This window comes from Hakea prostrata, chromosome 8 (genome assembly GCF_041222555.1).
Source record: "Hakea prostrata isolate BN-2017 chromosome 8, UWA_Hpros_2, whole genome shotgun sequence".
NCBI classification, from domain to species: domain Eukaryota; kingdom Viridiplantae; phylum Streptophyta; class Magnoliopsida; order Proteales; family Proteaceae; genus Hakea; species Hakea prostrata.
In genome coordinates, this window is record NC_142607.1 from 36,682,164 (window position 1) to 36,707,317 (window position 25,154).

The window sequence follows — 25,154 nt, forward strand, 5'->3', positions numbered from 1 at the left end:
GTCTCTCTCTCTACCTCTCTAATATTACCTTCAGATCCGTGTCTCTCTCCCGTCTTCTCTCTTCTCTTCTTCACCCATTCCCCTCTAGCTCGGAGGGACAGAAAGGGTTTCTGGCTTCTCCAGATCTTTGAGAAATCAAAGTATCCATCGTTTTGGCTCTCCGTTTTCTGGTATCGAACTCTTGGTTTCAACCCTCTTTAGGAGGTTTTGATCCTCCTGTTGAATCATTTGTTCAGTTTGAAGCTCGATCTGGGAGCCATGGCGGCCGCGAGTGCTCCGATCACAATGAAAGAGACCTTAACGGTGAGTTTTATCCCTAACGTTGCTCTTCTAGAGTATCTTCGCTGGGTTTTGGTAGAATTGTGGCTGAATTGGTATCGAACTTAGTGTATTCGGCTGATTTGATTTGGTTTTTATCGGTACGAAGGGCCTACTTGTTGTTTCCATTTGATCTTGATTTCACTTTTGTTAATTTGCTCGCATTGACGATTCTAAGTTGCAATTTGTTTGCGGCAATCTGAAATGTTGTAATACATATGTTTGCTAGCCTTTTTTCCCCCCCCCTTAAATCTTTCCTATGCTATCATATTCGTTTTTGAATTTGTGTGGAGAGTTTGTGCTTGGAGCTTACATAGATCTCGGATCTGTTTAGATCTCAAGAACAGATCACATTCTTTTTATTGGACTATGCATTTCGAGTGCTGAAAGTTTTCAATTCCCAACCATCTCTTTGAAAATTAGCTATGATGATTCTTGCATTATCTCTCTTCAGTTGACTTGCGTGCTTGTATTGGTTCTCATTTGATTTGCTGCACTTGCAGTTACCAAGTATCGGAATTAATCCACAATTTATCACATTCACGCATGTTACCATGGAATCCGACAAGTACATCTGTGTCCGTGAAACATCACCACAGAACAGTGTTGTTATCATTGATATGAGCATGCCTATGCAGCCACTGAGAAGGCCTATTACTGCAGATTCAGCTTTGATGAATCCTAATTCCAGAATTCTTGCGCTTAAAGGTAAGAGACCATTACTTCCATTTAAAATTTCTGATTACACTACGTTTTGATCCTTATGAGAGAGATTTAGCGGAATTTTATAAGTATATCTATTTGTTGCACACTTCAATGAGAAAGCACCTAACAATGATATATTGCAGCATTTGGAACTTCTAACAGCACTGCTAAGGAATGGCTAAAACTTATCATCCATGCTGCAACATTGCTTCCTTTTAATTGTTCTTCCACGATGCTTGCTATGTCTGTTTAGAATTGAGAGATTGGTTTTGATTTTCACCTTTTGGTGGATAGCCTGAAAAGTGTACTGATGTCTCACCTTTACGTTTTACAATCTGTAGAGTTAGGCTAGAAGTTATGTAATTATTGACCCCTTGCATGCCAAGAATTTTCAAGAGGGACAACTCACTTTATTTGGTCAATGGGAAATGTTTGACTCAGTTTGATTTTCTATTGGCATTGTAACATTCTATTGTTCCTCCATTTTTATGATACAAAGGAAGACAAGATTTCAAAGAGGTTATCTATCAATTTTTTTGGATTAGATATCCAGGGTATGAGTGTATAGGGAGGTGCCCAGACATTGGTGGGCAACTGGGCGTGAACGTTACTTGCTAGATTGGTTACTAGTATGATTCTTCTACCTTTCAAGTGCATCATCTACGTACGCTGTTCTGGTTGATAGATGGTTAGTAAGCATGTTCCAGTATACTCGCCGATTTTAGCTTATCTTCATTGCATTGTTAGCTAACTGTGATTGCCTGTTTTCATTAATAATCGTGCATCTTTTCATGTATGCGTGCTGGACCTTGATCAGTCTGATGTGTTTTGGTTGTTATGTAGTTGAAATACTTATTGATTTTAGTGCTCTGAATGTTCAGGATGGCAGTTTTTGGATCAAACTTTAAAAGTTTATATGGAAAATGTATTGGGTGTTACTTTGACATTTTGCTGCTGTCTTTGCTCATGTTATATCTTCTGTATGGCTAATGACTGATGATTATTTATTTGTAGCTCAACTTCCGGGAACAACTCAGGATCACTTACAAATTTTCAACATCGAAATGAAATCTAAGATGAAGTCTCATCAGATGCCTGAACAGGTATTTCTTGAACCCTTTGAACCTCTAGGAAGTTGAGTGCTCAAAGGGCAAAAAAAGGTTTCTACAAGCTTACTGCTTGGACTGTTTCTGAAGCTTGTTATGTTATTTTGAACTGTGTGGCTTCTTCAAGTTCTCCAACTGCTGTTCATGCTTTATGCTTAGGTTGTTTTCTGGAAGTGGATTACCCCAAAGATGTTGGGCCTTGTCACACAGACATCTGTATATCACTGGTTGATTGATGGTATAATGGCTTTCTCTTCACTTCATTTTAGAGTTGTTGGATTTCCTTCTTTATTTCTTGCTTTCCCTGTTTTTATATTTCATCTTTTTACTTCTAGGAACATTTGCTATAATTTTTTATCATTTATTTATTAATGCAGGTGACTCTGAGCCTGTAAAGGTATTTGAGAGAACAGCTAATTTGGTGAATAACCAAATTATTAACTACAAATGTGATCCTTCTGAAAAGTGGTTAGTTTTGATTGGAATAGCTCCAGGCGCACCTGAGGTATGTTGCTGGAGTTGCTTACTATGAAGTTCATTTTGTATCTCTTTCAGATTTTGAATTGAATGTATAATTAAGTATCCAATTTATTTGATGATTTCCTTGAGTTCAAATATCTCTTACTTATCTCAATGTGAAAATTCCAAACAAAACCTTTTAAAGAACACATTTTGTACTTTCCATGTTGGGAACTGAAGAGTAGGCTGAGTGATGAAGATAGATGGAAAGAGAAGAGGTAAACCATTTTTCACCCAAATAAGGCCTCACAAGTTGGGTTATCTCATAACATGTAGTTATTTATAGGATTTTTCATCCCTTAAGGCGGTATCCAATGCAACATCCATGGGAGCATTAAGAATGTAACCTCGTCACTTGAACTGCTTTCCCTGTGAATAAGTGTGTCAGATGAGCAGATAGTTTTGGAGATACTAAAATCGCATCCAGTTTAACAAACAACTTTCACCAATTGGAGGTGATAACACTTGTACCCTTTCCTGGTAGCAAGATATCCAAGAAATGTGTGTGGAGCCCTTTGGAGTTTGCCATGGACATGATGATTAGAGTGGTCCTGCATTTGAGAAGGCATCAACTAATATGATGAGTAGCCTGGAGAACATCATCCAAAAGGGGGCTGGAATCAGGAACATGCATGGTAAAGCCCAGGGAACAAGCTGCTTCTAGGAGATGGTGGTTCTTGCAATCAGTAGCCCTATTTTGCACAGAGGTTTCAATGCAACTGTGCTGATGAAAAATACAATAATCATTTGGGTATGGATGAGGACCACCAACCATGTACTTCACTCCACTGTCAGCGTGCAAAATTTTAGTTTGGGAATTGCATTGGGTTTTGAACCATTTTATGAGACAACCTGAAGGAGTAAGATGCATCATTGTTTTTTCGATTAAGCAAGTAGATCCATTTAGCGTGACTAAAACAATTACTAAAAGTGATAAATCAATAGGTAGACACATAGCGGGCAGGGCCCTACTCATTAGAATGATAAACACTGAATGGAACTAAACTTCTACCATTAAAGGTAGGATAAGTTTGTTTAGCCTGTTGGGCTCAAATGCTAGTATGAAAAAAGTTAAAATCATTCAAGTTCCATCGTTTATCCAAATCCCCATAAACTCTAGACAAAGTCCCTGAAGCAGGATGACCAAATGCCAATGCCATTAAAAAAGAGTAGATAAGTTGTAGGGAATGCAGGTGAAGAAGAAGCTGTGATAGACAAAGACAAAGAAGAGTTCTCAGGCAAGTTAATGCCATCTGTCAAGCCTACCATTTTAGATTGCATGTCCCATTTCCAAGTCATGAAAAAGATGGTGAGTTGGGAAAAATAACTTCACAATTTTAATCTTGTATAATACAAGTATACAACTAAGGAACAAAAGGTTAGTAGAAAACATGGGAACATGTAAAACAGAGGAAGGATGTAATGAAGAAGCACTACTGATGAAACTTCTGCCCTAAACAAAGGAATGACTTGAACCTTACAACCACAAGATGAGGAAATTAGGAATCTAAATGAGGGGTAACAGTTTCTCCAAAGTAGATTATCCAAAATAGCATTGATTAAGGCACTCCGACAACTAAACCTAAGGAAGAAGGCATGTTAAGAGGATCAGAATGTAGTAGATGCAACACTGGCACTGGTAGCCAAGGAGGGAGGGAAGTAGGACTTGTTGAATCTAGGGCAATTCTTGGGTTTTGGGTTTTCGGCTTGGGGAATTTGATAGGGAATGGGGAAATTTTGGGATGATTTTTGAGATCTTCCCTAAACTCTCTCTCTTCTTGCCTTGTTGCCTTCTCTTTTTACTCCTTTCTTTTCTTTCTGTTTCGCTTCTTTCCTCCCCCCCCCCCCCTCTTCTCTTTTCGCTTCTCTTTTTCTGATTTTCTTTTGTTTTCTGTTTTCCGCCTAAACAGAGCACCTGAGAGAGGGGGAGAGTTTTAGGGGCCATTGAAGGGCTGGGGAGGAGGGGAAATGGTTCCAAGGAGTCATAGGCCGGGGGGGGGGGAGAATTTAGAGATCTGAAAAGGGGAGGGAACGGGTCCTAAGAGGTCTGCGAGGGCCTGGAATGGGGGTTTCTGTCTTGTGCAGAAACAGGGGAAAGGAGGGAGGTGTTGTGATGGGCAGGTGAAGGCTGAAAATACCTGGAGGAGCTTGGGGCTAAATTCTGCCGAATTTATGTTGCTGTTTCTTGTTGTAAATGATGCTTGAAGGCTGAGATTGCAGGAGCTAATGAAAAAGAGCTGAAATCAGTAGATTAACAATCACTGGGTCCCCCCTCATGGGAAACCTGCCAAACTTCCTTGGCTGTAAACTCTCAAATATCTTTATTCATTCAGAACTGAAAATTTCTGTGAGAGGCTTGAGAAATTATAGCCTTTACAAGGCTTTAAAACAAAATCAAACTCTAATCCTAATCGACTTCAACTTAAGTTCCTTACTCAACTAGATAACTAAAGTAAGAAACTTCCTTTTCCAACTAACTCTATTAAGATTAAAAAACCTTAATTGGTGAGACTCATTAAAATCAGGTTAGAATCCCTACTAGAATAAACAACCAAACAAAGGGGAAACCCTAAAAGTACAAAATTACCCCTAGGAGGGTGTGCATGGGCCTGGAAGTGCTAGGCTCCCTCGTGGTTCGTGGTGGGCCTCTATTTCATGTTCACATCAAAGGGAACTTAAGAAACCTTTGAGTCGGGTCATCATCTGGTGCATGCGTTGGTACCAAGTTTCAAGATCTTGGTTTTGAGGGTGGTTTCAACCAGCCGAAAACTGAGAACTTAATGAGATGGACTGAAATCAGGTCGAAACTAGGGATTTTCTGCAAGGGGTGGAGTTAAAACTCGACATTTGATGGGCTTCTCAAAATTGATCTAACTATTGGAAGTAGGTTGGTTGAAGTTGGTTAAAATTGGCCATGACCTAGTATTTATTGATTGAAACTATCGAAAATTTCAAAGTGTTGTTGAGACTGGGATTTTTTGGAGTACCCAGGCCACCTCATCTTGGTTTCTTGTAAGCAAGGAACGGAACCGCCGGTTTGGGGTTCTGCGAAACCAACGAAACCCAAATCTCGGCGAGTTCGCGGTTTGATATTTCGGTTGGATTCGTCGGGGCACCGATCATGGGCTGGTGCATCCGGAGTCGGAGAGATGAGGCCAGAGATGGGCGCGCGTGCCTCGCTTCCCGGGCTCGATGGTTCGGAGGAATGGAAGGTCGAGGAGAGCGTGCGGTGGGTTTGGTGGAAATGGGCTTTCAAGGGGGGGCCGATGGGCCTTTCGGGGGGGGGTGGCGGGCTGTGGGTTCCTTTTCTTGGATGCGGGGCCGGAATGGTTTTCCCTTGGGAGTTGCGGCCGACCGGACATGTTGCTTCGTCGTTATATTTATTTCGTTGGAAATTCCGCTTGTAAGATTGAGATATTTTTGAAATTTCAGCACTTGGTTGAATTTTGTACCATTTTGAAACTCATTGAAAGAGTGTATTGGATGGAGAATCGTTTGTCGCAGTTGTATGTACAACAGCCCATACTCAATACCACATCCTTCATGAGACGCAAGAGGAAACTATGTGGCTTGCTATAGTGTTGTTGTGTCGCTCCTTGCTACAACAATCACCCTTTATTGGAGGACTTTCAAGACCGAAATGATTAGTTAAATGAGGCCAGAGAGGTTGGGGGACGACCCCACAGGATGGTTGCCAATGCTAGTGTAAAGGGTAGTTTGTTTAAGGGCACACTGTGAATCATAGTACTACAAAGGCTTTCTCTAGAGTCCATCATTCCATAAGCTTGCTCAAGAGATGGAAAGGGTTCTTGTGTATGAACATGAACCCTGGTTTGATCATACTTCATATCCAAATCCATAAAAAATTTACACGCATTGAGCTTGTCTTCCTTCTTATGAAGAGTAATGGCGTTAGGATGCAACCTCACTTGGCTGGTTGGACCGGCATGCTAGGCTTTGGGAACCAAACCTAGAAAGGAAAAGTCAGCTGATTTTTGGTCCAACAGGGATTGGGATTAGTTATTATTGGGGCATAGGTAAGGATATGTATGACTAGGATGCAAGTGTGGCCTTGGTGGCCCTGACTTACCATGAGCCTAAACAGGTCTTGTGCTTAAGGTTTTAGCCCTGTTGGCTGGCCAGGGCCAAAATAATTTGGCCTTGAAATAGGCTAAAGGCAGGCTTAGGAGTGGTGTCTGTTCTGTCCCACCCGTCCTTTATTTTTTTGCATGTTATTAGAGTTGCCTGAGATATTTTATTGATTTTGATATGAAATTTAGTAGCAACTCAGAAGTTTTATTACTTCTTTTAATATCATATTTTTTTAATATTAGATGATTCAAATTTAACAAGAAGTTAGATTATTGAAGTTTTATTTTCTTCTTGTGCATCAAGTTGAAATGTTATTGATGTCAGATTTAACAAGGACTTAGATAGTAATAGTAGCTTGGAAGTATATTGTTAATTTTTTTATTTATTTATATTAGATGATTTTAAATTTAGCAATAGGCTTAATTATGGAAGTTTTATTTTTCTATTGTGCATCTAGTTAAGATATTATCATATTAGATTTAACACGTGGACAATAATGACAGCTTGGAAGTTTTAATTTGCTTTGATTTTTATTTAGATTTTGGAAGTTCACTGTCCAATTGTGTATCTAAATTTGAATTTATTTGAGATATTATTTTATATTAGATTTGCTATTTGAGGGCCAGGGATAGGGCCAACTTGCCCCAATCCAACCCAATCAGGGACAACTAGGATGAATTGGGCTTGGCTTGGCTTGGCTTGGCTTGTTAGGATTCAGGGTCAGGGACAAGAATTTTAGGCCTGGACTTAGATTCAGGGTGTGAATGGACTTAGGTAAGTGCATTATGAGTTGGGATCAGATTTTTAAAACCCCGACTCAACCTCTCCTTCTTGCAAACCTATGTGTGATAGTTCAGTGACAAGTGTAAGAATGATGGGGTTTATAGGATTGTTTAGAGCTGCAACAGGGTTGGGCTGGGTCAGGCTTTTCAAAGCCTAATCCCAGCCTTGAATGCTCTTAGCCAAGCCCATTCTTGCCTTGACTTTGACTTGGGGCCTAAAATTCTTGGCCTTGACCTTGGACCTTGACAGGCTAAGCCAAGCCCAATCCCATCTTGATTGTCCTTGATTGGGCTAGGTCAGGATGGGCTGGCCCTATCCCTATCCCTATCCTTGTCATTTTCCTTGTCCTTGATTGGCCCTCTCCTTGACCCCGACCCTAAAGTAGCACATTTGGTATTCAAATAAAATATATTCTCAGTCGAATTCAAAATGAGATGCGCAATTGGACAATGAAACTTCTAAAATCTAAACTATTATTCAACTAAATTTAATATAAAATAAAAATCTAAGCAAAACTAAAACTTTTAGGCTATTTATTATGGTTATCTGTTAAATCTGATATGAATCATATGATAATATCTCAACCAGTTGCACGATATAAAAATAAAACTTCCATAATCTAACTTCTTGTTAAATCTGATATTAATAATTTCTCAACTTGATGCAGAAGCAAAAAATAAAACTTCCATGATTTAACTTATTATTAAATTCAGATCATCCAATAATTAATAATAATAATAATAATATAAAGCTTTCAAGATGCTATTAAATCTGATATAAAAGATCAAGAATACATCTCAAGTAAGCAATAATCACAAGCCAAAATCAGGGGGGAAATATTAGGGGTGGGTTGAGTGGGCAAACACTAATCCGAGGGTTGCCCTTGGCTCTGACCTGCACTTAGGGAAAAATTTTGAGCCCAAGCCCTGTTTGGGCTCAACGCAGTTCAGGGCGTATTGGAGCCACGAAGGTCAAACTTGCACCCCTAGGACCGTTGTATGACCAATTATGATGTATGGTGCAGAGTATTAGGCTGTTAAGAAGTATCATATAGATGATTTCAGTATAGATGAAGTGAGGATGTTGTGATAGATGAGTGGCAAAACTAGGAATGATAAAGAAAGGAATGATCTTGTTAGATCTGGTTGGGTGTAGCTCTAAAGAATGATAAGCTGTGAGAAAATCAATTGGAATGGCATGATGATTTTCAATGGAGGCCTTTAAATGCATCCCTTGTACAGAGGAGGGATTTAATCCAGGTTGAAGGAACTAAAAGGGTTCGGGGCTGACCTAAAATAACCTTGGGAGAAGTTGTGAGAAAAGATATGTGTCGCTTAAGCCTTGTCTCCAATATGGCCTCTGATAGAGCTGATTGGAAAGGCAAGGATCCATGTAGCCGACCCCAGTTAGTTGGGTCAAGGCTTTTGTTGTTCTTCTTCTTCCTGTTGTTGTATTTGTTTTGGGTTACCTACATATGAGTTAGGGGTTTGAATTGCAAGTTGTTATTTTCAGTTTCATAGTCCAAGTAAGAGATTTGTTACTTTATTCAGTAAATATCTGCTCGTAACCTGGTGACAGACAGTGGAATTAGTAGAAGCTTGAATGTTGTCTTTGAGAGAGTGAATATTGTGAGGTCTCTTTCCCCTTCCTCTGTAAATAGTCCCTTTTCCCTATAATCCTGCCATCAACTTAGTACTGAAGCCAAAGTTTTGATATTTGGAAATTCTTACCCCATTCTTGTACCTCGTATCTGTTACTGTTCTGGTGTGTAACCTGCAGCAGTGAAAAAAGAAGGAAAACCTCACACCACAAGAACCCTCTCCCATCTGTCAGTGAGACCTCAAAACCTCAGTCCACCCTATTCTGAAAGCCAACATCCATTTTACCCCCCCCCCCCCCCCCAAAAAAAGAATAAGGAAAAAGGAAAAGAAAAAAGAAGCCAACATCCCTCTTGTTTCCCTTTGCAGAGCCGCATATGATGCCAGATATATTGCTTTTGGCCGACCCAAATCCAAATAGTTTTCCATAGAGTGATTAACCAGTTCAGTTTGAAGGATGGGTCTAATAGTATTTTAGGAAGGTATGCTATTTGGATAATGTCTTTGTTTATTTTATTCTATTTACTTGAGAAATTAATTGCATAAGATATTTCTAATTTTTTAAGTTTCCTTTAGAGAGTCTATTTTATGAGTCTCCAGATTGTCTTTATATATGATGTGATCCCCCATTGTAAAGGCAGATTGAATAGGATGAATTGAGTTTATGGTCTGAGAGTCTGTATGGCTGTGCATATATGTGCATTCTTCTTCCCCCTCTTTTTGTCTTCTCTGGTGCAACTCTAACTTCCAGGTTTACCCGCCTTTAAGTCTTATTAGAGCCAAAAGGATCTGTCTCCTTCCCATCAATTTCTTTCATTCTCTTCCCTATTCTCTCTTTCATCTTCTGTTACTTCACTGCTTATAACCAGCAATGGTTGGAAGGTGAAGTGGGGGAGAGCCTCTTACGTTTTCAAGAAACCAGAAACCAGAAACCTAAATGCTTTCTTCCCCTTTTTATCAGAAACGCCAAACCAGCATCTACTGACACCCACCACACTTCCGAGTCCTGTTTCATCAAGACCAATCAGAAATGTCACAAAATCAGAAAAGAAAAGCAGGTTTGAATTCAAGGGGAAAAAATAAGTCGAAGCAGATTGAACAAAAGCTGGAGAACCAGAGGAAAAAAGTATGATGAATAAGATAAGAAGGTAGAAGAAGAGAAGCAGGGTACTGAAAAAAGGAAAAAGCCATCATCATATAGCAGTTCCCCATAGCACTTTGACTTCACCATGTTTCAGTTGAAGTTTTGCAGTAAAAGACTCCACATAGTATTGTTTAACCTGCAATAACACAACTCCTCTTTATCTGAAAGATGTGATAAAGAATAGTTTTTTACAAATATACCCTTGGGGCAACACAATAGAAACCTTTGGTCAACCGTTTTACCCATATTGCAAAAATTAAGGAGTGATGGCTTATTTATTTTGATTCTGAATATTCCTGGTTGAATCCTTAATATGTGGAATAACCTTCTGTTATTAGAGGTTTAGTGGATATAGGCTTGAGAACTCTTTCATGTATTCTGTTAGATCCACTACCACTCAGGTTGAAAGAATACTATTGCTAACCTGTGACTGGTATGCTGCATTGTCCATGGAATTATGCTGTTCTTGCCTCTCTTTGAGTGTATGCCTGTTGTTAGAGGTTAATGTTGCTTTGAACATAAAGTGTGTTATTTAATTTTGGCTGTCTTGTGTTTCTAATTAGTTGTTTAATAGTTGGCATGCTGAATCGGATACACAATATGGCTGGTTTAGATCCGAAGCAGATGATTATGAATTATTCCCATTTCCTATAATATTTTACTTATACTCCGGTAAGAAAAGAAAATATGAAAGCAAGGTTTGATTCATTTGAATTATGTTATAGTCTTATAGATTGAAATGGAATAGCGGTTTTATGTTCCGCTATTTTTTACCGTGACAAGATCAACCATTCCATGAGCTTGGGCTTCTGTTGCTAACATAAAAACATCCCTCTTCATGTCTTCACTTATTCCAACTTTTTGGTAACCCTTTTTTTCCCCCTTCATTTTTGTCTTATTCTTGATGCTGCTAAACATTGGCTTGTCATGGTGTGCTCATTTCTTATTGTCTAGGTTCTTTGTTAGCTACTTATGGCTAAAAAAATGGTGGTGAATACCTTCAAAAGTGTTATAACCTCTTCTTTTCTTCTCCCCCAACCCCCTGCAAGTTTGTGGATGGAGGGTTTATAGATGGGAATTCTTTTGGTTCTAATTATATGTTCATGTTTGGAATGTGACTCTAGAGACCGCAACTGGTCAAGGGGAATATGCAGCTGTTTTCAGTGGACCAGCAACGCAGTCAAGCTCTTGAAGCGCATGCCGCATCCTTTGCCTCATATAAAGTGCGGATAGTTCCTCCCTCCTTTGGTTATGGAGTTTGGTTTTTGAATGCACGAGTGAATTCACATGTACCTGATTTTATGTATGCATACGTTGGTTTATTTAATTGGTGTTATGTTTGTCTACTTGTTTATAGGTTCCTGGAAATGAGAACCCTTCCACTCTTATCTGTTTTGCTTCTAAGAGTACAAATGCTGGCCAAATTACATCGAAGTTGCATGTGATTGAACTTGGTGCCCAACCAGGTCAAGTTATTTCCCTTTAGTTTTACATATTTACTTGTGCTTACTTAGGGATTAACTGTTGATGCATTCTTTTTAGAGCTAACTTTATTGGAATTTATTGCACTGCTTGTCTGGAAGTTCTGTCTTCCTATCTGGTAGTCATGAACAAAAACTTTGTTATTGTTGCATTTGTTACTGATCTTGTAACTTCTAGCAGGCAAACCAAGTTTTACGAAGAAACAAGCAGATCTATTCTTTCCTCCTGATTTTCCTGATGACTTTCCAGTGGCAATGCAGGTATTAAGTCACTCAATCATTATGATCTCAAGTACCATCAAATTGTAGTTACAGTTGCGGTGTTGAAGTATTTTCTTTTCTTCTTTGACAGATATCCCACAAGTACAGTTTGATATATGTGATCACAAAGCTTGGGCTTCTCTTTGTTTATGACCTGGAGAATGCAACTGCAGTTTACAGAAATCGTATAAGTCCTGATCCTATCTTTTTGACAGCAGAAGCATCTTCAGCAGGAGGCTTCTATGCTATCAATAGGCGTGGTCAAGTGTTACTTGCAACCGTAAATGAAGCAACAATTGTGCCATTTGTCAGTGGCCAAGTATGTTAGGAACTTGTCTCTGGGGGAATCTTTTGATAGCAAACAGTGTTTATTATTGGATTTGGTGGGTGGGATCATAATAAGTGGTCTGTTATTCACAAGTCTTTCTTGCAACGGTTGCAGTTGAATAACCTGGAGCTTGCTGTCAGTCTTGCTAAAAGAGGAAACCTTCCTGGGGCAGAGAATCTGGTATCAGATAGTTTATTTTCTTTTATTTGCACTTCAGTTCCCTCTCCACTGCGTGTATTTGTGTGCTATCCTATCTCTAGAAACTATAAAAAGATGGTTCTTGGATCCATCTCTACTAATGAGCAACTTGTTTGAATCTAACGTCTTACTTTACTCATAAGCTACTTTATGGTTCTGCCAATGGGGTTGATGCTTGTTGGGAGGCATAGCTATTGGATTTGGAAATCAATATGCTGACAAATATATGTTTTACTTGTTGGGATACTTGTAGTAGTGGTGCTTTGGGTGCTGGTTCAAACAATGGTTCTTCATTTCATGTATGTATTTCATTTTCATGCGGGATCTTTTCTGATTCGTCGTACATCTTAACAGGTTGTTCAGCGATTCCAAGAATTGTTTGCGCAAACAAAATATAAGGAGGCTGCGGAACTTGCTGCAGAATCTCCACAGGGAATTCTTCGTACACCTGATACTGTTGCAAAATTTCAGGTATGTACATAAATTTTTTGTGGATTTTGCTTTGATTCCTTAACTTTGACTTGGTGCTGCTGTGTTCTTCTCTTCTTCCTTCCTCTCTCTCTCTCTCTCTCTCTTTCTTTTTCTTTTTTTTTTTTTGGGGAGGAGGGAGGGGCATGCTTCAGAAAGGTGGTATTCAGACCTGATAATGATTAATTTCTTTTGCAGAGTGTTCCTGTGCAAGCTGGGCAAACACCTCCCCTGTTGCAGTATTTTGGGACACTATTAACAAGGGGAAAGCTTAATGCGTTTGAATCTTTGGAATTATCACGCCTTGTTGTAAATCAGAATAAAAAGAATCTTCTGGAAAATTGGCTGGCTGAGGACAAACTTGAGTGTAGTGAGGAGCTTGGAGATCTTGTTAAGGTTGGTGAGATTTTTGACATCTCTTTTTCTCCATTTGTTCTGTTTTTGAACAAAATATTAAGGATGAAATAATGGATATTCAGTCAACCTAAGAGTTAGGGACTAGAAAGCAGGAAAAGTGATCCGGAACTGTAGATAAGGAACAACAAATTTAATGGGAAAATTGTAGGTAACCTGATCTAGCATGGTTGAGGAACAAGTCAGCAAACTCTGATGCAATTTCAGAGTCTGATCTTAAAATATTGTGAAGAAACAAAATATCAGGCAGCTTAAATGGTAACCAGATTTAGAAATTCGGCTTATCTTCTATCTAAAGGTTCATACATTCTTAAGATTCTATGTTAGTCCTTTTGTTTCCTTCAGTTAAATTTAGTTTCTATTTCATCATTTCTATTTTGTAATCCTTCCCAATAAGGCAATAATGAGAAGGTGAGTTTCTATTTTTGTAACATGCTTTGGATGTAAATAAGGGCAAGAGGATGTATTGATGAGCCAACAATTCAGGCTAAAAAGAATTAAAGGGAATGTTGCTTTGTGCAATGGCTGTTATGAGAGAACTGTCCATATTCTCCCCTATTTCTCTGTTTTGTTATTACTTTTTTAATTATTTATTCTTTGAGCTAATCTACACGAGATGTGGTTGAAGCTTCACCATTGCTGCTGGTTAGAATACCTATTGTCTGGAGAGTATTACTGATTTGTTCATCATTCAATTAGGGGTCATTGTTGCAGGACTCTATTGCTGCCCTATCATTAATTTTTTGGGTGAAAATTGCTGGCCTATCATTGATCCTACTGTAGAGTGTTTCTTAGTTGAACTACTTCTACACTAAAGGCAACTTGGTGCTTAAGATGTCCACCTAAGTGACTACACTTCAGATATTGATGGCAGAAATTCTGACATGAAACAACTTTGGGACTCAACTTTACCTATGTGGAGACGAAACAGTAAATGCGTACCATTTGTAGAAACCACTGATAAAGTGTATCAGAAACTGGATTCAGGCAATGAAGAATTACTAGCTGACTAAAATGCAGGAACTTAGTACTGCTGAATTCCAAAGAAAATAGAGGAGAGAAATAGAAGGATATGATAAAGAAAAGAGGGATATGACTTCTGAATTGCTACCAATTGAACCTATTGAATCATCATAGTAGGTTCTAGATCTTAATTCACCACAGAGTTATGAATTCACTGCAGAAAACTGAACAAAACCCATTTTCAGTCATTCATAAAAGCATTCTAGGCTATGAGGTCCTTATGTGATTATTTAATTCTCCGTAAACCAAGAAAACAGAAACTGGAAATAAAAATCTGGTTTCTTATAGGCTACAAGTCCCTCGTATGTGGGTTATATAATTGGCCCATTATATTAGAAAACTGAAAATTTGGCCCATGACCAACATGACCTATTGGGGCTTAAAGTTGATTCTCACTTGAAGTTATCTTGAACCACAGGTTCAGTCTTACCCAGAAAACTGAACCAAACCCAAAAGAAACTCACCACATGATAGTTGAAACCTGCCGTGGCTTGCTGCATCCTACCTTAGGACACGTAGTTAACAAGGCATGTCTTACTGGTCAAGCTCCAGTGTGGGACAGCCAAGTTAATTACCGTAAATTGAGTTTGAAGTTACAAAATTAACAGTGATGTCATTGAATTCCATTCTGATAAAGTGGCCTTATGTTCCTCACTGTTTGTTCTCTTCCAGTACTTGTTCCTGGCTGAAAATTGGCTTGTCAAATGGGTATAGGGTTCTCTATCAAATAAATTCACCTATTTCCATCCATGTCTGCTTTATGGCAAGAATGCAGCCTCATAACAGAATCAAATTTCAGTAAAAGATTGTTTCATTTATATTTTTTGCAAATAATGAATTTAGGAAAGAAATGAGCTGTTCCCCACACCACACCAGGTTTTATTAAGGCAACGTATTATTATCTTGCATACTCCTGGAGCTTTTTTGTTGCAATATTTCACTGATTTGGTACCTACTCTCAATCGTATTTAATAATGTGTTTGCTTGTTGTAGACTGTGGATAATGATCTTGCCCTGAAAATATATATCAAGGCTCGAGCTACCCCAAAAGTTGTTGCAGCTTTTGCAGAAAGAAGAGAATTCGACAAGATTCTCATCTACTCGAAGCAGGTAATGATGCAGGCATTTTTATATTAAGAATAAATTATTGACAACATGCTACCTGGTTTAGACATTTTATATCTGAAAATTTTGTTTTATTTTATTTTTATGTATTATTGATTTTTTTGCCTTCTACTTCTAGTACTATACTTGTATTGCTGTTTTCGATTTTAATTCTTGGTGTGTTACTGCATTATTGTAGGTTGGCTACACACCGGATTATCTCTTTCTTCTGCAAACAATTCTGCGATCTGATCCTCAGGTAAATTTGTTATTCTGTGATTTAAAATCCTTTCGTGATTTCTATTTTTCCCCCATTATTCCTTTCCTTGTTGTAAAAAAGTAGTGTACACATGACCAAAGTATCTTGTGTGATCTAACAATAGAATGGGTTTTTAAATTCTGTAGGTTTCAGTTTGGTAAATTCTCTAATTGGGTTTCTGTAATTCCATTGTGACAAGGGTTCTGTATGATAACTCTTCTGTTTCTTTTTCTGTGTTCTTTTTTTCCTATTCTTGGGAATGAAAAATGAAAGAAAAATCCATTGTAGATGCTGGTTCATTTTTTTTGGGCTGCTGGAAATGTATTGGGGCAAAAATGTTTCATAGAAATACATAAAAGGAAGCTTCAGCTTGCAGCTTCTCTGTCCATGAACATATGGAAGAAATAAAGCAGATTTGCTCCTTACTGAAAACATAGTTAATTTGATGGGAAAATAGTAATTTCACGTTCTCAATAAACACCCCCCCCACCTCCAATGCAATTTCGACCACCATTGGAAACCTCCGCGTTTGCCTCCACCATTGTTGTAGCTGCCACCACCACTGCCTCTGCCACTGTTACTACTGCTGCCTCCACTGCCACGTTCCCCACAACACCACCAACTCCTTGCTACCACCACTCTCACCATCACCTCCACCTCCATGCCGACACCATCTATCACTGCTGTGACCATCTCCTCCACTGCGATCGCCACCACTTTGCGCCACTGCCACTGCCACTAAAATCGCTACCACTTGCACCGTCACCACTGCCACCACTTCCATGATCACCACCACCTCCTTGCACCCTGCCACCACTGATGCCACTACCTCCTCAACACCAGCCCTGCCTTCTCCAAAACTTAGAGTATCCAGTGGTTTTTTGAATTTTATGAAATTCTACAAACATAGTGGACTGTGGACTGTGAATAACTTGTTTCTGTTTCCTGTTAGGCCTAGAAATTGAAATTATTATGCATCACCAAACACGTTTTTTTGCACAGATCTTTTTCCCTGGAATATATCTACAAAAAGTCAATTCAGGATAGAAACATGACCCAGGAATAGAAGTGTTACCGTTCAGACTATATATTGCTTTCTTCATCTACATTTTCTAGTTGGTGGGTGGGTTTTTACTCCTTGAATATCAAAACTTTTATTCATGGATTTGCCCTCTCCTGTTTTTCATTTTTTGTATTGTCAAGGCTCACGAGGATCTTTTGTTTCTTCAGAAATTTGTTATAGTAGGTTAAAATGTTGTGTTTTTCTTTTTCCCCATTCTGGAAACTGGTTCTGAAAACATATGCAGACTCAGTGCAACTGAACTGCATACATATTTCTTTGGCATATTGTGATGAAGTGTAACTCAGAAATATTTTTGCATGGCAGGGTGCTGTTAATTTTGCTTTAATGATGTCACAAATGGAGGGAGGTTGTCCTATTGACTACAACACTATAACAGATCTCTTCCTTCAGGTTTATCTACAATATCCTGCTTTTTAGTCTTCCTCTTATGTCTATCAGTAGTGGTGAACAAGTTGGCCTATGGGCATCTGTCCATTTCAAATAATATTCATATTGTTACGGATTTGTGCAAACCCCCTGTACTTATTTCTTCTCTAACCACATTCTGTGTTTCTTTTAGATCTTTTTAGAATTAAATTTAACATCAAAGTTCTCTTTTGGCATTTTTAACTCCAGAGAAATTTGATCCGTGAGGCTACAGCATTCTTGTTAGATGTTTTGAAGCCAAATTTACCAGAGCATGGTTTCCTTCAAACCAAGGTTACTATTTCCCTTTCTAGCCAGTATAATGAGTTATTCTTTGGATTGAGCTTGCCTGCTTATATCCATAAGATTGTCCTTGGTACAGGTTTTGGAGATCAATCTAGTGACATTCCCAAATGTAGCTGATGCCATATTAGCTAATGGGATGTTCAGTCACTATGATCGTCCTCGAATTGCACAACTTTGTGAGAAAGCAGGTCTTTATGTGCGTGCTCTTCAGGTAAATTACTTTCTCTGAATCTGCGGCAGGAAGGTTTTCTGTCTTAAAATGTACAATATATTCCGTAGATTTAACAATACCTCCTTCGTGCAGCACTATACTGAATTGCCGGATATCAAGCGTGTCATTGTGAATACACATGCCATTGAGCCACAGGTGGGTGGGTGTGTGTGTGTGTGTGTGTGTGTGTGTGACATAATTGTACATTTTTTTTAAACCATTGTTTGGGTGTAACCTGCCACTGAATTATATGCAATGTTACAGTCACTTGTTGAGTTCTTTGGTACCCTTTCTAAAGAATGGGCGCTGGAGTGCATGAAAGACCTTTTACTGGTGAACTTGAGAGGAAATCTGCAGATAATTGTGCAGGTAAAACTTGTTTCTCTTGTTATTTTTGCTGCTATTTCTGTTCTTTGATTGAGGCTCACTGTCACTTCTATGCAGGCTGCCAAAGAATATTCTGAGCAGTTGGGGGTTGATTCATGTATAAAACTTTTTGAGCAATTCAAGTCCTATGAAGGATTATACTTCTTCTTGGGATCATACTTGAGCTCCAGGTATTTATTGCTAAAGAAAGAATAGCACCTCTCCTTAGTTTGTGCCGATGTTGGCTGTTTTTATAATCAATTGGGATGTATTACAGTGAGGATCCAGACATTCATTTCAAGTACATTGAGGCAGCTGCTAAAACTGGACAAATCAAAGAGGTTGAGCGTGTTACGAGGGAATCAAACTTCTACAATGCTGAGAAGACAAAGAACTTTTTGATGGAAGCAAAACTTCCTGATGCAAGACCTCTAATTAATGTTTGTGATCGTTTTGGTTTTGTTCCAGATCTTACTCACTACCTATACTCTAACAACATGTTGAGATATATTGAAGGGTATGTTCAAAAGGTAGGAGTTTTTCTGGCACCCCTTCTATTTCCAATGAATATTAGAGAAAAGTAAATTCAATTTATAGCAAATTCTCTTTTGTTTATAGGTAAACCCTGGGAACGCTCCTCTAGTTGTGGGGCAGCTGCTAGATGATGAGTGCCCTGAGGATTTCATTAAAGGCCTTATTCTATCTGTACGGTCCCTGCTTCCAGTGGAGCCTCTTGTTGAGGAATGTGAGAAGAGGTTTGCTTTCCCCTCCATGGTCCTCCTTTCCCGCCCCAGAAAAATAACTTCCAAATTCCTTTTATCATTCTATCTCATCTCTGTTCATATGGTGCAGGAATCGTCTCCGTTTGCTCTCTCAGTTCTTGGAACATCTTGTGAGTGAAGGAAGCCAGGATGTGCATGTTCACAATGCATTGGGGAAAATCATCATTGACAGTAACAATAATCCAGAGCATTTCCTTACCACAAATCCATACTATGATTCGCGTGTTGTGGGTAAGTATTGTGAGAAGCGTGATCCCACTCTGGCGGTTGTTGCTTACAGGAGAGGACAGTGTGATGATGAGCTCATCAATGTCACAAATAAGAACTCATTGTTCAAACTTCAGGCCAGGTTTGTACATTGTCTTCATTATTTACCCATTTTACAGGGCTTCTTTTGGTGCTTGAAGGTTATTTACCATTTCTGTTCTTTCAGATATGTGGTGGAAAGAATGGATGGTGACCTCTGGGAGAAAGTTCTCAATCCTGACAATGAGTATAGGAGGCAGCTAATTGATCAAGTGGTATCGACTGCGTTACCTGAAAGCAAAAGCCCAGAGCAAGTTTCTGCTGCTGTCAAAGCTTTCATGACTGCTGATCTTCCGCACGAGTTAATTGAGCTTCTTGAGAAGATTGTGCTCCAAAACTCTGCCTTCAGTGGGAACTTCAATCTACAAAATCTGCTAATACTCACAGCTATCAAGGCAGATCCTTCAAGAGTAATGGATTACATTAATAGGTTGGAGAACTTTGACGGACCAGCTGTAGGGGAGGTGGCTGTGGAAGCCCAACTCTATGAAGAAGCATTCGCTATCTTCAAGAAGTTTAACTTGAATGTCCAGGCCGTGAATGTCCTATTGGATAACATTCAGAGCATCGAGCGAGCTGTGGAGTTTGCTTTCCGGGTTGAAGAGGATGCTGTATGGAGCCAGGTGGCAAAGGCCCAACTCAGGGAGGGTTTAGTGAGCGAAGCAATTGAGTCATTTATCCGTGCTGATGATGCCACTGAGTTCTTAGATGTCATCCGAGCTTCAGAGAATGCTGATGTTTACAGCGACTTGGTGAGGTACCTTCTGATGGTTAGGCAGAAGACAAAGGAACCCAAGGTGGACAGTGAGCTTATCTATGCATATGCTAAAATTGATAGACTGGGTGACATTGAAGAATTCATTCTCATGCCAAATGTTGCTAATCTCCAAAGTGTTGGTGACCGTTTGTATGATGAAGCCCTCTATGAGGCTGCCAAAATCATATTTGCTTTCATTTCTAACTGGGCCAAACTGGCTTGCACGCTTGTGAAGCTAAGACAGTTCCAAGGTGCTGTAGATGCAGCTCGAAAAGCAAATAGCTCCAAGACATGGAAGGAAGTTTGTTTTGCTTGTGTTGATGCTGAGGAGTTCCGCTTGGCTCAGATATGTGGGCTTAACATCATTATACAGGTGAGATGGTCTCAATAATGTAGAACTTTTGTTTTTTTATTTGCTGCATACCTATTATTAGGGTTGTATGTCAACTTGGTTTGTGGTCCACCAAGCATGTGGGTGCGTTATCTGATGTTGCAATCTTTTGGCTTCCAATACTGCAGAGTCCTATACTTGTCATTCTTTCCCTAACCTAATTATTCTTGTGCTGAGCATCTGTTCTATTCTCTTTCTCAATACGTATTAACTTTTTAAGTTGTGACTGTTCTAGGTGGATGATTTGGAAGAAGTTAGTGATTATTACCAGAACAGAGGGTGCTTCAACGAGTTGATCAATCTTATGGAGAGTGGGCTGGGATTGGAACGTGCACATATGGGTATCTTCACTGAGTTGGGAGTTCTATATGCTAGATATCGTCCAGAGAAGCTTATGGAGCACATCAAACTGTTCTCGACACGTCTCAACATTCCTAAGCTTATACGGGCTTGTGATGAGCAGCAGCACTGGAAGGAACTCACCTATCTGTATATCCAATATGATGAGTTTGATAATGCTGCAACCACCATCATGAACCATTCACCTGAAGCATGGGATCACATGCAATTTAAAGATGTTGCAGTCAAAGTTGCAAATGTGGAGCTTTACTATAAGGCTGTACATTTCTACTTGCAGGAGCATCCTGATCTTATCAATGATTTTCTCAATGTGCTTGCACTTCGTCTGGATCATACACGTGTGGTTGACATAATGCGAAAGGTATTTATATATTATTTTGTGTTAACCAACTGGGGTTCTTTACTATGAATATTGTATCTTTGGAAGCATTAATTTGGGAGCAATTCATATTGATAATTATGATATTTTGTGTTATTTTTTCTTAATTTGGGACCAATTCTTATTGATGTATTTCTTCTTTCTGGATTCCAGGCAGGCTATCTTCACCTTGTCAAGCCATATATGGTTGCAGTTCAAAGCAACAATGTGGCTGCAGTGAATGAGGCTCTAAATGAGATATATGTTCAAGAGGAAGATTATGACAGGCTACGAGAATCAATTGATATGCATGACAACTTTGATCAGATAGGCCTTGCACAAAAGGTTGCTCAAGTTTTACTTTACCTTTTTTCCATATCTCGAAATTGAGGTTTGTATACTTATAGTACCCATGAAATATGTGTCTACAGATTGAGAAACACGAGCTTTTGGAGATGAGGCGCATTGCTGCTTACATTTATAAGAAGGCTGGTAGATGGAAGCAGTCAATTGCATTGTCTAAGAAAGACAACCTTTACAAAGATGCCATGGAAACATGTTCACAATCTGGAGATCGTGAACTTTCAGAGGAGCTGCTTGTTTATTTCATTGAGCAGGTATGAGATTCAGTAATATTTCTTCAGGATGATTGTATATAATAATATAATATTAGTGATTAAATGTGTTGAACCTCTTGGTCACCTGTATCCAGGCCCCCTCAAAAGCCTTGGGTCGCCTAGACAGCATGACAACCATGATTGAAACTGCCTGCTTTAGTTGTCATTTTTTATAAATTTGAACAGTCAAACATTGAATGTTTTTTATTGGAAGTATGGCAAATAGTTGAAGCAATAGTTCTTCCCCCCCCCCCCCCTCTCAGTGTTTAAATGAAGCATTGGGTGCTATGGTTGGTTCTTTCTTTTTTGTGTGATTTGTTGTGATTTGTGTGTGTGTGTGGTGTGGGGGGGGGGGGGGATGGTCATTCACACTTGCATATATTGCTTATTTTGTTTAACTGGTCTCTTATTTAGTCTTTCTGTTCTATTCAGCAATGTGCATTTCCATCTGTGCTAATGTTTCAGTCATGGATTTTTGTGGTTTGGATATACTATGTTCCTTGGTGACTCTATGTGGTATTTAATGTTAGATCACAGAATTTGCTTATGTTATTTAATCTTCTTAAATCACAGATACTGGTTATTTTTTAAGCAGTATTTTATTTAATCCTTCAGCAATCTATAAGATATTCCATCTGTGCCCAATGTTTTGGTCATGGGTTTTTGGTTTTGATAACCTATCTTTGCTTGCTTCCTGTGGTATTTAATCTTCTAAGATCTGATGCATGGCAACTAGTTTCATTTTACTTACTCAATTTTGTTTGAATCCCATTGCAACTATCAGAAAGATAAGAAAGAAGAGAAAAAAAAGGGGGGGAGGGTTCCAGACATGGAAACAGCCTCAAGGTTGCTTACGTTTGCCCCTGCTAGACCCTGTAGTAATTTGAGTCTCATACACTGGGTTTTCCTTTTTCTTTTTGGGTTATCTGTTCAACAAATGTAATTTAAGTTCATTATGTCTTCTTGTTTCTATTTTGTGGGAGATTTTTTCTCCTCTTGTCCAGTTTATATTAGATGCAATTTTTTCTAGTGGCAACCTAGAAGTAATTGCATATGTTGCCTAGTAAATGCATCAAAACTTTCGTTACATTTTATTTTTTGTGAGAGGTTCTTAAGGTTGTTTCTCTAAAGAACAGTGGCACAATGAAGGTTCTGCATCTTAGCATCCTCATCCATGTGAAGAAGTGATTGCCATACATAATGCACATGGTCAATGCATTTGAATGTTCTGAGGAAGTATGTAAAACTCTGGTAGTGGGTTGGATGTCGGGTGTATTTTAGTTGGAGGGAAATTGATATACTGTGGACGTAACAAAACCTAGGCCTGATCTGGAATAATTTGATTTGAAGTTACAACTGAATTTGATCCAAGATGTACCTCCTAACGCGTGTCCATTTATATTGCTCTCCTATGGAAAATTAATAGTCTTTGGTGTAAATGCAGGGAAAGAAGGAATGCTTTGCTTCATGCCTCTTTGTCTGTTATGAAGTAATCCGGCCTGACGTTGCACTTGAACTTGCATGGATGAACAATATGATCGACTTTGCCTTCCCATATCTCTTGCAGGTGATTTTTTCTGCCTTTCCATGCTTTTGCAGTACCTTGAATCAGTAAATTTATCTCATCCTCACTTTTCCGTTCAGTTTATTCGTGAGTATGCAAGCAAGGTTGATGAGCTTATAAAGGACAAGATTGAAGCTCAAATTGAAGAGAAAGCTAAAGAGAAGGAGGAGAAGGAGATGGTTAATCAGCAGGTATTGCTAAGAGAACCATTTATATTACTTTCTTCCTCTCCCTCTGCTGGAGAGGTGAAAGATTATGTGGGTTTGCTTATTTGGCCAGAAATTTTGTGATTAATAGTTTTACTTGGTCTAATTCTTTCTGGTTTCCACCACAAAAACGTCTTGCAATGTCTTCCTAGAAGATGGCCTGGGTAGTGAAAATCTGTTTGAGTTCCCATCCTTTCATGAGAGCGAGGGATGTTAATTCATTACCTTCAGTCATTACATGTTAATAGGTTGTACATACAGTGAAGGTGATTTTCTGATACGATGTATTTTCTTGTTGCAGAACATGTATGCTCAGTTGCTGCCTCTTGCTTTGCCTGCTCCACCAATGCCGGGTATGGGAGGCGGGATGGGTGGAGGCTATGGACCCCCGCCTCCAATGGGAGGCATGGGTATGCCTCCAATGCCACCTTTTGGGATGCCTGGGATGCCTCCAATGGGCTCGTATTGATATTTCAGGGCTGAGATGTAATTAGAAACAAGGAAGCTAGTAACAACAGCATGGAGCAAGGAGAAGCTAGCAATCTCTAGGATTTCCATTTTGCAGAAGTTGGTGGATGGAGTTTTCTCGAAATTTTTTTGGGGTGTGGTGAGAGAAAGGGATGTAAGAGAATTTAGTTTCAAATAAGCTTTATTTTTTTGCCCCTCGGATGTTAATTATGTATGTCTTCGGGGGGTGCATTTGTATTTCATAATATTTTTTGGTAGTAGCACAGGCATTTACCCCCCCCCCCTTTCTTTTTTGGTTGCCGCTGGGGCTGAGATTAGCATTTTGTGTTTTGGATTGGATTGATCTACGCGGCCTTGAAGAAGTTGCCCGTTATCTGTGTTTTAAGTTCATGTGAGCGGGTCTTCTCTCTTCTTTGGTGTTTTGTGGCAGGGTTGCCTGTTTATAGGTTGTTTAGATTGTTTGTTAGATGCCACTGCTACCTTTTTTATTAATGTATCTCTGATTGCTTCTTTTATAATTGGGGGGTGTCTACTTCCTCAATATGGTGGCATTATTGTTTCAATTATGCTCTCTTCTGAACCCCAACCCCATTCGCAGCCCACAGAGAAGAAAGGAAGGATAAAGAGACTGTAATCCCATTCCGATTTTATTGGAGAATTTGTTTTTGTTTACAGGTAATGTATCTGGGTATGTCATCATCTGTTTCATTGCTTGGTATATATGGTGAACCTATAATCGAGCTGTAACTAACCAGGCATCAACTTGTGGTTTTCTGGAGAACTGTTGGTGACCAGACCCACGAAGATGGTGAACCTGTGGACTGCTTTCCATGAGAGAAGAAAATAATATCCTAAATTTAAGATATTGGATATCTTCCCTTGCTTGAGAGATGCATCATGGGTGAGACAGTGAGAGTGAAGAAAATCCCACAGAATACCACATCTTTCAAGCAATAAAGTAAACGAGTATTTCTACAAAGAATAAAAAAACAGAAGGAAAAAACAAGGGCAAACGATTTCATTGGTGCAAGAAAATGAAAATACATAAATACACAGGTTTTCTTTGCAGCATTTATAAAGAAGTGCGAAACAGGAAAGCAGGAGAGAATTTGGAAGATTTCAAAGAATTGCAGTGGTGTCCGGCAATTCATGGCTATTAAGTTACCTCCTCA

General features: G+C 39.1%; 1 protein-coding gene across 1 annotated transcript; it reads left to right on the top strand.

Moving 5' to 3' along the window:
* Nucleotides 1-24,500, top strand: LOC149007700 (clathrin heavy chain 2-like). Its single transcript, XM_089166007.1, has 30 exons — nucleotides 1-303; nucleotides 822-1,026; nucleotides 2,038-2,126; nucleotides 2,289-2,367; nucleotides 2,507-2,634; nucleotides 11,390-11,488; nucleotides 11,623-11,731; nucleotides 11,928-12,007; nucleotides 12,099-12,326; nucleotides 12,450-12,515; nucleotides 12,888-13,004; nucleotides 13,200-13,397; nucleotides 15,432-15,548; nucleotides 15,742-15,801; nucleotides 17,189-17,275; nucleotides 17,501-17,584; nucleotides 17,673-17,807; nucleotides 17,901-17,963; nucleotides 18,072-18,176; nucleotides 18,252-18,364; nucleotides 18,451-18,703; nucleotides 18,792-18,928; nucleotides 19,026-19,304; nucleotides 19,389-20,391; nucleotides 20,645-21,130; nucleotides 21,302-21,472; nucleotides 21,559-21,744; nucleotides 23,189-23,311; nucleotides 23,389-23,499; nucleotides 23,816-24,500. Exons 1-30 carry the CDS (start codon nucleotides 259-261, stop codon nucleotides 23,981-23,983), a joined length of 5,124 nt encoding a protein of 1,707 aa, XP_089022133.1. The 5' UTR covers nucleotides 1-258; the 3' UTR covers nucleotides 23,984-24,500.
* The last annotated feature ends 654 nt before the right edge of the window (nucleotides 24,501-25,154 follow it).

What these genes read in the sequence shown, in the direction of transcription:
- LOC149007700 (XM_089166007.1), top strand. Translation starts at nt 259, where the DNA reads ATGGCGGCCGCGAGTGCTCCGATCACAATGAAAGAGACCTTAACG. An exon ending in ATATCACTGGTTGATTGATG is followed by an intron (nt 2,368 to 2,506) that starts GTATAATGGCTT and finishes TTATTAATGCAG; the next exon opens with GTGACTCTGAGCCTGTAAAG. An exon ending in AGCTTGGAGATCTTGTTAAG is followed by an intron (nt 13,398 to 15,431) that starts GTTGGTGAGATT and finishes TGCTTGTTGTAG; the next exon opens with ACTGTGGATAATGATCTTGC.